Source organism: Lissotriton vulgaris, chromosome 1_1, assembly GCF_964263255.1.
Source record: "Lissotriton vulgaris chromosome 1_1, aLisVul1.2, whole genome shotgun sequence".
Classification (NCBI taxonomy): Eukaryota; Metazoa; Chordata; class Amphibia; order Caudata; family Salamandridae; genus Lissotriton; species Lissotriton vulgaris.
The window spans coordinates 1,662,265,198-1,662,280,663 of NC_141685.1; the positions used below are offsets into that span (position 1 = coordinate 1,662,265,198).

General features: G+C 46.5%; 2 protein-coding genes across 3 annotated transcripts in view; one reads left to right on the plus strand and one right to left on the minus strand.

The window, feature by feature from the left end:
• The window catches only part of TSPAN33 (tetraspanin 33), a 125,406-nt gene that overhangs the window by 16,042 nt on the left and 93,898 nt on the right, over window positions 1-15,466 (plus strand). The window lies entirely within an intron of this gene.
• On the minus strand, window positions 4,910-6,659 carry LOC147751007 (fizzy-related protein homolog). 2 transcript variants are annotated; one of them, XR_015299911.1, is made up of 3 exons: window positions 6,140-6,172; window positions 5,840-5,967; window positions 4,910-5,266 (listed from the first exon to the last, which is right to left on the minus strand). XR_015299911.1 is itself a non-coding variant. In XM_086937500.1 (3 exons), exons 1-3 carry the CDS (start codon window positions 6,458-6,460, stop codon window positions 5,138-5,140), a joined length of 276 nt encoding a protein of 91 aa, XP_086793626.1. In that variant the 5' UTR covers window positions 6,461-6,659; the 3' UTR covers window positions 4,910-5,137. The 2 variants fall into 2 exon arrangements, 1 of the variants encoding a protein (XP_086793626.1); XM_086937500.1 differs by lacking the exon at window positions 6,140-6,172 and adding an exon at window positions 6,442-6,659.

Sequence of the window (15,466 nt, forward strand, 5' to 3'; positions counted from 1 at the left end):
TGGATATTTGTCTACAGTGAAAACAAAATAAAGAATTGAAAATATACGTTTACCCAGCTCGGTCCTGTTCATTTGATACGGATGTTTCTTATTGTTTCAAAGGACATTATTTGTAATTAACAAGAAGTACTTTGTTGATGGGTGCTGATTCCAAAGTGGATGTTGTTTTGTTTAGGACTTTTGCCCTTGAAAGGAACTTATAGGGTTGTGTTCCTAGGTTTCTCAAGCACCATCACATTACTCAGAAGTCACTGACTACGACAGGTGCAGGTACTTTGCTCCAACCCTTCTTCTGCTAGCTTGCTGCCATTTCTTTCAACTAAGTTATGTTTAGGTTTACCTGGTGGCTTTGTGTGGTATAAATGGAGTTCGTTATGAGAGAAAATTGAATGCAGCACAAGATGATGGTTCACCTTCCTTGACATTTTAGCAGCCAATGGGACTCCCTCTGAGAGATCCCATCCACGTTTAAATCTACTGCAAGCTGAATGCAATCAAATTTGCTTCACTAATTACAAGACTTGCCATTAACATAGACATTTGTTAATACCGGGTCTCACTTCATATGTTGAAAAACATTGACTTATTTGGTTTGCTAATGGCTGGTGTTTTTATCAGGTGATGTGGGGAAACACAAATGAAACGTATATTGATTAGTAATACAATGGAGACTGCAATCCCATTAGCCCGTCTTCAATTTCCTGATTACAGGCCACGTGTAATGTCTGTAGTCTCCTATGATAAAAAAACAAGCATTTGCAATACAATAGGTCTCGCCTTTGTGAGAGTTTGAGCTATTGTCATTGTAAATGACGATGCCTTTCATTTATGTGTTTTGAAAACCTGTAAGCGGTCCGTAAACACGCACTTTGTACTAATAGTCCTTGCTTACGAGAAGCCAGGCTGGCAGTAAAAGAGGCGCAGTTACTACCAGCCTTGCTTCTCGTAAGCAACGACTATAAGTACAAAGTGTGTGTTTACGCACCGCTTGCAGGTTTTCAAAACACATAAATAAAAGGCATTGTCATTTACAATGCCAATAGCTCAAACTCTCGCAAAGGCGAGGCCTATTGCATTGCAAATGCTTGTTATCTTTAGGCACCAGATTGCTTTGGCTAGAGTGCCTGATGCTTACAATGTTATGAAGCATAATGTAGTTGATGAACAATTACCTGCCTAAACAGCAGAGACTTATGAAAGGCTGTGTTTTAGCGAGCAAACCTTTATTCACATATACATTTTGTAATTTTCCACAAATGTAGATTAGCCAGAAGGAATGGTCCCAGGTACACCGAAATATTCAGCACTTTTATTGAGTGATCACTCACGCAGTGTGTGAAAGCTTTTTAAGGAACAGCATAGGTTAAAATGTCCCAGTTAATTTGATCCATGGCACCTATCTAGATACATGTGCAATATTTAAATAAACACAATGCAATATGAATTCATATCATCATTGCATGGTTACAGTAACAGAGTAATTTATCTGTGGTGCTGCATTATAACTGTATGTAGTATCATGCATGCGCCCGGGAGATCAAGGATGTGTTATAGTGCGTTTGTAAATTTACCACTGTATATCTATTTTCACTTTAATGGAGAAAACAATACTTGATTGTTACAGCAGTTGTAATTGAATGTAACAGCAGTTGTAATGGAATATAACAGCAGTTAACCCTTCACATCACGATAGATAGAAGAAAGAAAAAAACACCCAAATTAAATGGCGGCAGGAGAGACCAGGGTTTGTTGCTGTCTCTTTCTGTGTAATCCAAAGCCAATATGATATATATTACAGAAGCGGTTTATTAAAATAGTCATGCTTCCAGCCACCATGTACAAAATAACCTAACAAGACACGTCATGCTCTCTATGTGCTTTAATTGGTCCTAGGGTTACATGATCCATCTAACCAGAGCATTAGTGAGAATGTTCTTTTTTTTTTTTTGCTGGCCTCTCTGATCTCGCTATCTGGTTAAAAAAAACTCACTACTATGTGTTGCACAGCTAACAAATAATTCTCCGCCATCCTCGGTCAAAAGTTGCAATTTTCATCTAGGCTAGCGAACGAATGGGCGTGACCACTGTTGAAGAAGGCCTTTTTGTGGTGAGAGCGAAGGGGCCTTTTGCTAAAGCTGTACTCTTTTTGTGCTCTACAATTTCTGATGTCTCCTCCTTTGAGCCTCTGGGTCTTAGGACTGCATACGATATCAAGGCTTCTGACTTGCATAGAAGCTCGAAGGTGTCAGTGAGAGCAATTACCCTTTAACAAGCCTCTAACAATTGCTGGAGTGAGACTTGAGAGGGAGTGGGGGCTGATGAACACCGAATGGAGCAGACGAAGTCTGTTGTGATGTACAGCTCCATCCAGTATCCTTGACCGCATGGTGACAATTACAGTGCCTGTCCTAATTCTGGGCGTGAGAGGGTTGTTGCGTGGAACTGCCATGCCTTTCTCTGTGTAAGGTTGAGAAGGCAATATTTTAACACATAAGTAAGTCTGCCTATCGCCCAGCAGAACTGACTTTTACCATAACGTGATTAACTCCATAGGTATACATATCCCTGTACCTCCCCTGAACTCTTAACACAGCAGTAGACGTCTCTCAGGTCACCCTGAAATTGGCCCTGGGTGTGTCCGAAACACTTGTTCCACTGCCTGAAACAGTAGTTTGATTACCGCCATTGTAAAATATATATGGTGCAGACACCAGTCCAGTGACGTCCCGGCCAGAGATGCCAACTCTCGAGTTTGGCGATCCGGTTTGAGTCTCGGAGCAGCTTAGCATCCTGTGAATCACACTGTGTTAAAAAGGCAATTACTGAAGACCATCATCCTCTCCTGAAGTTAAAATGCCTACATCTGCTAAAAGCAGCATTACGGAGAACCCTTCATCTGCTAAAATGTGCATCACAGATTACTATTATGCCTATATGGCGTAATAGCTAATGCAGCCTGGCTTTGGAGCTGAGAAGCCGGGTTCAATTCTCCATGTCGACTCCACATCCGATTCTGAGCAAATTGCTCAATTTGCCATGCAAAATGTAAACCAATAATTTAAGCAGCCTCTGCCAAATGTAAATCATTTAGTTTAAGTGGCCTCATGGAAAGTATTAAAAGTCCTCATATGTCACAGTACAAAGATTGCTTCGGCCTGTCGAAATGGGCTGTAGTAAAAGAGGACAAGGTGGTAACAAGTAAGCCCAATTGCCAATCACGCACCAGCGTTTAACATAAAAGCAGACGCAAGCCAAATAAAAAGAAGGGCGTGGCTTAAAGCCCCCTTCTCAAACCGTATCGATTCCAAAAGCCCTCACATGGCGAGGGCAGCGCATGCGCGCTGCTAACGTCAGACGAGACCTAAAAATGGCATAGCTCCTGAACTAGAATACGTTTTATAGCAGTTGTGTTCTGAAGTCAACATGCCTGCTGCCCCATCCAGCAGACAGGGTGAAAGGCAGGTTGAAAACCATAATTAGAATTGCATTTTAGTCACAGAAAATTGAAAAAGGGGTTTTCTTGTTTCTATTTCTATAAAGAACAAGCATTTACAATGCAATGGTTTTGCCTTTGTTAAAGTTAGAGCGATTGGCATTGCTCTTGACATTATTTTTATTTATGTTTTTTTTTTAACATAAATAAATGGCATTGTGATTTACAATGCCACTAGCTTTATCTCTTGCAAATGACACACACCAACACCCACAGAGAGCCCCCCCAACACACACAAACCCCCCCCCCACACACACACCCACACAGAGCCCCCCCACACACAGCCACACAAAGCCCCCCACACACACCCACACAGAGCCCCCCCACACACACACCCACACAGAGCCCCCCACACACTGCGAGCCCCACCCCACACACTGTGGGCTCGCTGCGAGCCCCCCGCAGGCAACAGAGGCACGAAAACAGGGTCACAAGCAAGCAACAGGGTCACAAGCAAGCAACAGGGTCCCAAGCAAGCAACAGGGTCACAAGCAGGCAACAGAGGCACGAAAACAGGGTCCCAAGCAGGCAACAGAGGCACGAAAACAGGGTCCCAAGCAGGCAACAGTGGCACGAAAAGAGGGTCCCAAGCAGGCAACAGAGGCACGAAAACAGGGTTACAAGCAAGCAACAGGGTCACAAGCAAGCAACAGGGTCCCAAGCAAGCAACAGGGGCACGTAAAGAGGGCCACAAGCAGGCAACAGAGGCACGTAAACAGGGCCACAAGCAGGCAACAGAGGCACGTAAACAGGGTCACAAGCAGGCAACAGAGGCACGAAAACAGGGTCACAAGCAGGCAACAGAGGCACAAAAACAGGGTCACAAGCAGGCAACAGAGGCACGAAAACAGGGTCACAAGCAGGCAACAGAGGCACGAAAACAGGGTCACAAGCAGGCAACAGAGGCACGAAAACAGGGTCACAAGCAAGCAACAGGGTCACAAGCAAGCAACAGGGTCACAAGCAAGCAACAGGGTCCGAGAAAGTAGTTTGCATCCCTTAACTTCTAAACCAATTTGCTGATCCAAAAAGAGAGGTGCTATGTAAACCATTTAACTAGCCTTAAAATAACTATACAGAGCAAGATTGTGGTTATCAGGTTTATCTTGAAGTTGCCTATACAAGTTGTATTTCCATGGATACCCAAGTCAGCTAAAAGTAGCACTAGGCAAGAAGTGAGACTCATCAAGTCAATGGGTAGGAACAAAGCTGGTTTAATCTTTTCAGACCTGTGATGTGACCCTTCAGTCTTTTCAACGAGTCAAACAGCCAGTAATAGTTTTCTTGGGAACATGGCCCTTATTAGTGGGCGTAAGATGCGATAAAGAGTATTAGAGGGTTTCCACTGATGCTGCTGCATCGCTGTCTGCTTCTAGTATTACACCAGTGTAAAAATATGTAATCTTTTTTTTGTTTAATTAATTTGTCACCCGATAAGGAAAGGGCTCTATTTTAACTTTGATGGACGCCACAAAGTGGTCATGGAAGGGGCGAAGGTGGTACATGGAGGGCACCATCATGCAGGGCATTTATTTCCCCCCTACAGGTCTGAAGAAACATTTGAATAATCAAGGCCTATACTATAGCATGGTTCTTACAACTGGTGGAGATGGAGCAGAGCTTCATTCGCTGCACATTTGCGCTTCATATAATGCACTCTTTATGCCACCCCGCCCGCGCCAGGACTGACCTTTTGTTGCTGATGGGCGACAAGGAGTATGGAGACACTTCGTTTCCGTCATCTGGGCTGGAGCGCTTTGAACTGAGGGAATACTGCAAGGAAGGAAAACGCAAGGTGAGAGCGGCTCGTGGGGCTGTGATCAGCAAGGAGCAACTCACATTTTATGGGATGGCTTATAGAAAACCGCAACGAGCAACAAAAAATTCCTCGTGTTTACGAATGAGAAATGGTAGTACAAGCCAGCAACCAACAAGCTTATAGGTGTAAGAATCCAGCTTATACATATACACGTTGTGTGTATTGAAATAGAGCATGTGATTGGAGTGAGGATACTGACTATTGTTTGTAAATGTATTAAAACTCGGCATACTCTCGGAAGGAGTCAAGCTATCCATGAGTCTAAACACTGAGCTGGTTGCACACAGACCCCTGCAGCAGGCACAGCAACCCACGGGGATACAAACAAATATGGTAGAACACACTAAGTGCTGCACAGAGAGCATGTGTGGGCTCCTGTTGCACCTCCACATGTAGCTGGTATTCACGCCGCTGAGACCAGGCCCGCCCACAGCACACCGCCCAGGCCTGGCTGTGACCTTCACAGAGGTCATCACCCCGTCCCAGCGGGTGTGTGAGGGGGGACAGCAGGGGGCGCTGTGGCTTACCGTGAAGAGGCTCCTCTTCTCGGGCGTGGAGGGCTGCAGCCGCCGGTCCTCGGTCTGCGGGTCCTGCACCTTCTCGATGCCCGCCCCCAGCAGCTCGTTCTTCAGCAGGGCAGAGTATGCCAGCCCATCTGCTCGGAAACAACAGGAGAGAGTCTGAGCATCTGCCTGGCCGAGGGCAGGAGGGGGAGGGGACAGGCTTCTTGCCCCCACTTGTCTACAGGTCACATCCATCACGCCCCACAAAGCCCCGCACAGATGGTGGGAACAAAACACATGCGAGGGGTGGGGGAGGGCACCTACCTTTGCCGTTGTCCGAGGTGGCATCCTTCGCTTAAATGGGAAGTGAACGCGATCACAGCGGGGAAAAGTTGAAATATGAGCACTTTGTAGGCACGAGCACTTCATTGTTCTACCAACAGAGCAGTTCTCACCTGCAGCCCTCATACCTCTCCCCCCCCCCCCTGCACACGTGCTTATACACAGGGTATGCTTGGCAGTGCACACAGCCCAAGAGACAGCAATAACTTCGAAGGGGCACAAGCAGCGCGGCGCTGTCACAAGATCACACAGGGGACGCGGGGACCGGAGGCGCCGTCTCTTACCTGCAGGGCGTCCGAGCATGCCGGCTTCTCCTCCGCCTTCAGGAAGACCTGCTGGCCCCGTCTGAAAAATTGAAGGACTGCGATGAGGATGTGGTTGAGAATGAGTACCATCGCTGCCGCTGCTGCCTGGTGCCCTCCCGTCTGCTCCCCGCACTCCCTGCGCCGTGACAGGCAGGCAGCAGCAGGCACTCACTCACACAGGCACGCACACACACGCACACAGGCACACGGCGCTCCGCTCGCAGGTTTGTCTACATGTATAAACACACATTAATCTCTGCCCCACGAGGGCTCCGGAGCAGGCACTCCCCGGCCCCTCCCTTGCACTCCTCCCCAGCCCCCCCGCCCCCCTCCCCGGGCTGCTGCTGCTGCCTGCGCCGCCTCGCCATCCTCCACCACACCTGCTCCGCCGGAGCCGGGGCAGGCAGCAGGCGAGCAGGCAGAGCGCAGCGCGTGTGCCACAGCAGGCAGGGCTGCGGCAGGCAGGCACAGGCAGCTTCCCGGGTCTTAGTGCCGCGAGCAGGCGCAGAGCAGGCAGCGCCCCGACCTCGCTTATTTATTGATGTGCTTATATATAGCGGGGGCCTCAGGGCGCCTGGCAGGAGTACAGGTGCCAAACTATTATAGCAGGCACATGGCCGGAGGCTTAAGGGCGCTTTACAGGAGTACAGGCACCAAACTATGATAGCAGGCACATGGCACAGAGGCATCCGAGCGCTTTACAGTAGTACAGGTACCAAACTATGATAGCAGGCACATGGCACGGAGGCATTCGAGCGCTTTACATGCACCAAACTATCATAGCAGGCACATGGCCGGATGCATCAGAGCGCTTTACAGGAGTACAGGCACCAAACTATGATAGCAGGCACATGGCACGGAGGCATTCGAGCGCTTTACAGGAGTACAGGCACCAAACTATGATAGCAGGCACATGGCACGGAGGCATTCGAGCGCTTTACAGGAGTACATGCACCAAACTATTATAGCAGGCACATGGCCGGAGGCTTAAGGGCGCTTTAGAGGAGTACTATCATAGCAGGCACATGGCCGGATGCATCAGAGCGCTTTACAGGAGTAGAGCACAGGTACCAAACTATTATAGCAGGCAGATGGTCACGTCACTTGGCACCATAGTACTTCACAGAAGTACAATTGCCAAACAATTATTGGAGGCACGTGGCCTGGAAGTACCAGAACGTTTTAAAAGAGTGCAGGTGCCAAACAATTACAGCAGGTACATGGTCAAGTGGCGTAAGAGCGCTTTACAGGAGTACAGTTACCAAGCGATTGTAGCAGGCACATGGTTAATGGCACCAGAGTCCAGATCCTTCCTCTCCACCGCCATTCTCTGACCGTATAGCGGCTAGAAATGCCCCCCTCCCAGATACCTTATTTCTCACTAATAATTAGCCCTCATGGCCCGTTGTGACCGAGTCAAGTCATCACAGTCAGCACCCTAGTCTACCTCCTCCCACCCCTTCATTGTTAGCCAGCGCTAGCGCCCCTAACTCCACTGCTCACAGCAGTGCCTTGTCTCCCCCCCAAGCCCCTCCCCCATTCCGATTTGCTATCCTGACTTGCTCCCTCGGGCCTCCAGGGACCTCTATCCATCTGACCCCTCTCCCCTATCCTACCCTCCCCTCCGTGCACACAGCTCCATCCCCCTGAGCCCCTTCCTGTCGGACACAGCCATTCAACATCTGCCCGGCTGAGGGGGGCGGGAACGGGGACGGGAGACGCTGCGAGCAGGAGAGGGGGTGGGAACAACGGAGACCAGGGGGAGGGGAGTCTGCGGGGAGCGGCCACCAGCGGGAGGGGGGCGGGAACGGGGACGGGAGCACAAATTTGACTCACCTGCACCTTGCGACGGCGGCACTTCTCCGGTCTCCCTCTTCGGCATGGGAGACCGGCAACATCGACGGCGGCGGTTCCCTCCAGGCCACGGGAGCCCTGCGGGCGCCGCCATACTGCTTGCCGTCTTCCTTCTTGTTGCGGGGGGCGGGCACTTCCGGCCGGCCGCGCTAGGATTGGCCGGCCGGCCAGTCACGGGGTTAGGAGAGACGCAGAAGTGCCGGCAATGCCGGACCAGACACGGGGGCGTTCCCGGCGTCCCGTGACGTCGGCAAAAGCCAAAGAATGTCGGGAACGCCCCCGTGTCTGGTCCGGCATTGACGGACAGGCCCCTCGTCCAATGGCAAGGCTCCGTTTACGGAGCCAGCCAATCAATGACGAGGGCCGAACAAAGCCACACTACAATTCTCATCAGGTTTTCGCCTGCGCCGAAAAGATGCGCAGAGCGCATCTTTGGCGAGGCAAAACCTAAAAAGTGATCAAAAGAAATGGGATCATGTTGAATACGTTAAGTTTTTTCCACACTATAAGTCGATCTTTCCCAAACTGTGAGTCAAAACCTACTGGTGGCTTGTAAGACGATTTTTAGTGTTTCATGAAAGTCCAGGCAATAAATGAAGATGCCTTTTAAATTCTGTATTTATCTTATGACATTTTCTGTTATTCAAAGACGAAGCTAAAATGGAAGGCTGGATCATCTGACCGGTTGCTGCTTATGTTTTTTAACATGGGGATTGGTGTTTTCAAACTCCTCCTACTTTGCAGCTACAGAAAGTAAAGTGAATTATGTGGCAATCTTGCTGGGGTACAGGGAGTGGGAGTAGGAAGACCTAGTATGTCATTTTTTGTAGCACACAACAAAATGTAAATATCTACAAATTAACTATACAGATTCAGCAGTTATGAAAGCAAAAATAAAGCAATGTTTTGTCATTCTAAAGTGTTTGAAACCAAGATTTGAATGGGATCAGAACAAATCAAGACCCTTTATTTAGTGATGTAAAAAATGATAATCCCTGAACCCCCAATTTCCTTACTTTTATCTTTTGTGTGCAATAAAGTTTAATCAGTAAAACTGTATGTCTTTGCAAAATTAGTGGCCAATTCAATGGGAAATGTGTGGTCTGTAAATGACAGTGTGCTACCACTCAATGATTTAGTTACATTAAAAAATCACCCACTGCATGTCCATTAAAGCTAAGTGGGTCATGAACATTTGTCATTCGAAAAATTGGGTCGTGGTTCTAAAAGTTTGGGAAGCACTGCTATAGGTAATTGCAGGAAAGATAGCATCTCCTGCATATTTTTACACAATCGGGGTCACAAAACTTTTTAATGTGCCTTACATCAAACTGATACTAATATCTTTTTTGCAAACATTACTAACTTCTTTTTGGTGTGTTCTATTTCATAACATTGATTCTGCTATTATTTTTTTAGTCTACAATGCACATGAAATAGCAAGGCACCAAGGATTTAGGCAGTGTGTGGGAAGGCCATCATGTATTATAAATATATTGCAAGGCGCAATGAAGTTCCATGAACGTGTAATGGTACTCAGCCTTTGGCCTTGTCCCTCTAGATGTCCATTGAACTACTCCGTGATTTAAAATATCCTTTGAAAGTATGGCAGGGTGTACTTTAGTGAACATGACACAGATATATATGGGATACAGTTTCAAAAAGTAGTAACAGCTAAAAGTCTAAAACGTTCACTTTTCTAGCAAGCTCTTTCAGAACTTTGATAATGAGTAGTCCCAGTATCTCCACCCTGTTGATTTTTCTTTTGTAGTTGACACTTGCAGTGTTAGTTTTAAGATTTTCTTTAAAGATGTTCATTTTAAATGTCAAATTGGTTCATGATCAAACCACAGCCCGCCTTTGGTCATCTGTCACTGAAAGTGGGTGTTTGTTTGCTGTTCCCATATAGCCCTGGCACTTTCTTCAGGTTACAGATCTCTCCTTACCTTAGTCGTGTGTGCACACTTTTTTTGCTATATATTTCTGTACCTTACATGAACAGGTAGAATTATAAATGAGTAAAAAGTCAATAACAAGGATGTTTTCATCTGTGCATTCTTAGTGATATCTCTTCTCAAGCAAAGCTTGATTAACTATGAAGGCACTCAGAACCTTGAGGTGAATAAAATCCTTGTAAATTACTTTTTACCCATCTATAATTTTTTTTTATCTATTGCCCCTACTTTCATCTGCCACACGGGGCAGAGGAGTCATACATAATATGGTCTCCTCTCCCTGTCCCACATGTAAAAAATGTTATATATAATCTCTGACATCTGCTTCCCAGTTGTTCCCCCTCTTTGACGTCTCTTCCTTCTCATCCTGAAGCTGCGCTCACTAGTCTGCAGCGCTTTGGTACCTTCCCATGCCGTCTTCAGCGGAAGCAGGAAGCACATAGGCTGCCTTCCCTGCAATGCAGCGTTGTCATTGGTCTGAGCACTGAGGTTCGGAGCTCAGACGGAGAATGGGAGCCTGGGTATGTTCCTCACCAGGCTGTGTAATGCAGCCTGGTGGAGAACATGCAAATTGCACATGCCTGTTCGGCCAGCCCGAGAGGACTGAGGAAACAGTTATGCACACTTAAAGAGTGCAAACCACTCCGCCCTGCAGTGAAAAATAAAATAATAATAACGGGGTTATCATTTTATTTTTCCTTTCTCCTTCGCTCAGAGCAATGGGACGACGCTCTCTGCCTTAGCGGAGAAGCCGCCTCTGTGATCTAGGAAAGCAGGGGTGTCCAGTGTAGGATCAGATTCACTCCAGATTTTCTGAACATCCAAATAGGATGAATTGCCATAAAATCTAAATAGAAATGATTTGCTTATTTCGTGCTCAACTTGAAACTCTGGCATGAAGTGGCCCTCTTGATTCTGTGTTGGACACCCCTTCTATAAAGGCACCAGGAAGCATGCAGTGTCTTGTAAGGTCCTTAAAGATGTGATTCCTCAGATACGGAGTACATAGGTAAAGAGATTCACTGGTGAAGGATGCAACGTCTATGTGCACATCTATTGCAGAAAGTGTTAAAACCTTCTCATTGCTATCAATAAAGCTCTTACAACGAAAGGAAGAGCGCTATAATTAAAATAATTCCTCGTGCTGCTGTCTTTTTTTCTGCATAATATCCAAATGGGAAAAATACAAAGTGTCTGCATCTAGAACATGTTGCTAAGTGGGGTTGGCAGTCCAGGAGGTTGTCGCAGCTGCATCTGCAAAGTTGTTTAAAGTTAAAAAGGCGGAAGAAGTGTATGTCTGTTAAAAAGTAGCTGTTCATTGTTAATGTTTACCTGCTGGAGACCAGCTGCTGGCTCGGCTTCGGAAAAATATAACCACCATCGTCACGGCTTGTGTCCAGTTGCCAATTTTTTTTATATACTTTAAGTGCTTTTGTTGGCCCTTTTACAGTCCCCGGGGCACTAAGTCAACAGGACACTTTCTGTGGCAGCCTCGTGCCTGCCTGCCATCTCGCGTCAGTGAGTGTGGAAGCGCAGCCGTGCTCGCGGGAGTGTGGTGATGGAAGCCACTCAGTTAGAAGAAAATGTCACTGTCATGTGTTGTCCAGAGAAGCCTTATTCTCACTACGGGCGACGTCTGACGTTGTAACTACGTTTGACGTCTGACGTCCAAACCCGCCTGGCAAATAAAAGCAGTGGCATAATTCTATAGGAAGATTACAAACCCCTCGTGTCCTTGACGTGGGCAATACTACCCCCAACTGTACATACAGACACTGGACTTTGGACATTTTTTTGTTACTAAATCCTTCGGTCATTGCGTAGAGGCGCTTTGCGGTTTACGTTAATCGCAGAAACTTTTCTTTTCCTATTTTTGGGACCTGCCCTTCATATTGTTGGGACCTGCCCTTCATTTATCGACTGGACACTTCTTGTGCAGTAACTGTAACGTGCAAATGGCCATCCCCGCACTTTAAGAGCTGTCACTTTTGCAATTTCAACAGTGCTTATTTAATCGCTCCCAGAAGGCTTGAAGGTTAGCCTGGCCCCTTCCATAAGTTCACCCCCTGACGCTCCAATACCAACCTCTATCGTTTCTGAGTTCTTGGGGGATGGAATCGCTCTTGCATACACAATCCTGGGAGTCCAGTGCAAAGAGGAACAGGCTGGGGTCTGTAATTCGTCTCTATAGGCGAACTTTGAATAATGAACTCACTACCCAAATCACACAGCAGAGAATGCAAGAAATAAGTGAGCCTGAGCCTCCCCCACAAACTAAATTTTACACGAACTCCTAAGCGCAAAGAGACTGATCAACAAGGCCGATGTCCGGTGGAGCTGCCTAGACTGCTATAGAGGAAATCGACTCTGGGTCACCCCCTTGTCCGTCACCTACCCAGACGTACCTTGGACATAGTTCTCCTCGTCTCTATCCCTACCTCTGATCCCTTACCTCACCCCTCTTCCTTTCAATCCACATTCGTCTTGTATCATGTACCTTTGTAACATTGCTATTTGTTTGTCTTTTTTGAGTATGCATCACCATGCTCCAGTAACTGTTTGTAACCATGTAACTTTTACCGAACTACCTACCCGCTACCCCTCCCCGCTCTACTCCTCTCCACTTTCCTGCTACTGACCTCTGCCCTCACCTATCCTGGCTCTAGTCCCCACCCTGTCTACCTGTGACTTTTCCCTCGTCATTTGAGATCTAGCTATTTTGTCTGATGCCCGATGGAGCTACCTGGTTTAGCTATAGGGGAGACAGGTCGGGGATTCCCTCCTTGGACGTCACCTACCCAGTCGTCTCTCCTGTCGTCTCTTCCCGCATCCTCCCTCTATTTATGTCTCTCCTGCTCTCCTCTCTCAATGTATTGAGACTGGACTATTTTGTCTGATGCCCGATGGAGCTACGTGGTTTAGCTATAGGGGAGATGGGCCGTGGACTCCCTCCTTGGTCGTCACCTACCCAGTCGTCCTTTAGACAGACTTCATTTCGTCTCTCCTTGTTGTCTCTTCCCCTATCCTCCCTTTCTCGCCTTCCCTGTCCCTTCCCCTCTACGCTCCATTTATTTTGCCCTCCATGTTCTTTAAATGTTTCCCGTTGAGACCTAGCTATTTGGCCTAAGCCCGATGGAGCTAACTGATCGCTATAGAGGAGATGGGTTTTGGGACTTCCCCCTCGACCGTCACCTACCCAGCCGAACTTTGGGCAGACTTTCCTTCGTCTTTCTGCCGTATCTCCCTCCCACCCCTTTTCCCTTACCCCCTTCCTCTCTACACTTCACTTATCTCGTTTTCTATGCTCTTGTAATTGTTTGTCTAGCAACTGATGTAAATTGGAACTGATGTAATCTTGTAATTTTGTGGAACCTCATGTAAAGTGCTCTGATACCTCCGGGTCTAGCCAGCGCTATATAAAGCTCTTAAAATAAAAAATATAGGAAATGAGGTGTCCCGAATTGGGACTGTCCTGCCTAAGTATTTATTAACATTTATATTGATTCCTGTCATCAGGGTGCTCCTACAGAGCAAAGGTTTCAGCAATAGGAGATTAGGAAAATCTGCATGAGAGCCCTCTCTAGTTGTGGTGGTAGCGCGCTATGGAAGCCCAGGCGACACACTTGGGGCATGTCTCCCTAATGCCCAGGTTTCCTGATCGATCATAGACACCTGGAGGGTTGCCATAGTGGCAGATAATGGCCTTTGGTAGACTGTGTACTCTGTGATGCTGAGTGGAAAGTGGGAGGATTGCTACAACAAACTTAATAGCAATTAGGAGCCAATGTCGGCCGTTTAGATTACTGAGACACTGATGATGTGCATGTAGAAGGATTTCATGGAACCTATTGGTCTCCTGTCGTCTTCGCCTAATGAAGGCAGAGGAGTTGGCTTTGTCCGGATCACCTACCCCTCCATTGCTTATGCTTTCTTGGTTGCTGCTGGTGTTGGTTTCGATGATTGTGATGTAAACTCTGGGAGAGATCCAATCCCCAGATCTAATGACTGTGGACCTGTTCCTGGCAAACTTTTGTTTTAGCAGTAGACACTCAGCGCTTCCCCAATGGCAATCGAAAGGTTTCCGTTCCAAAGCACTGTATCCATGTCACACTGCTTTGTCTGGGCCATTCACGTGGCGGCAGACATACACCAGCTCATTGATGACTGCACAACAGCCTGAAACGCAAGATACTTTTGCAAACCACATTCCCATTTTGGCCTCAGTGTCTCCATTCTCTGTGTAGAGATCACCTTTGGTGATGCTGTGTCATATTACGCTTTTTTCTATTCAAGATTTTTTTATTCATAAGAACATGCATACTAATATGGACCTATCATATATCACATGAGCAATACAATAGTCTTATGTACATCACCATTACAAAGCTTAGAAGTCGAAAGATAAATTACTCAACTATGGCACATATTAGATGTCAAGATTTCAGCTATTCAGATTAAGGTAATGGTTCCAAATCCAAAAAGTATACATTGGGATTAACTAGTAGTACATGTTTATAAACAATTTTTAAGTACTTATATGTCAAGATCGAAAAGTAGATTTAAGTAGAAAGAGAAAGGGGAAAATACTTTCTCAAATAAGGAGAACTTGTGGTTTGAAAGGGTCTGAGCAGGTACTTAAAAGCGTGAATATCAGCCATCAAACCACACTGGTCTTTGAATTCTTTTTCCTCTGGGAAGTTTATTATTTTTCGACCTAATCGTCTAGTGTAGTTCATAACTCATCTGCATCAATATCTGTATGATAATGTCATTGCACATTGAAACATGGAATTTTCTCGCCCCCATGTATGTGGCAAATGTTTATTACAGTTCTTCCAGTTGCACAAAGCCAATTTTTGCCTCAACAGTTATCAAAATATCAGCACACCAATCTCTTCCAAGATCAGCTTTATCACAATGAGTACTTAGATTGCCTCATAACGGTTTGAAAGTTATTTGTGACTATGGTTGATTTCAGCTTTTACATTAGATCAGAAGAGCTGAATCAACCTGGAATCTGCCATCATGAGTAAAAGGGTACCCTTCTCTTCTTTACATTGTCAACACATTCTAGTCTCCTGCGAACCATGCTTCTGCAATGCTACTGCAGTGTCTAGTAGCAGTCATGCAAATGATATACCCTCCTCTGCATAAACATTTGCTCCATAGGTTGAATTAAGTAATGTTCAGCAAAA

Coding starts and splice junctions, on each gene's coding strand:
- LOC147751007 (XM_086937500.1), bottom strand. Junction 5,267..5,839: donor AGAAGAGGAGCCTCTTCACG/GTAAGCCACAGC, acceptor CCTTCCTTGCAG/TATTCCCTCAGTTCAAAGCG.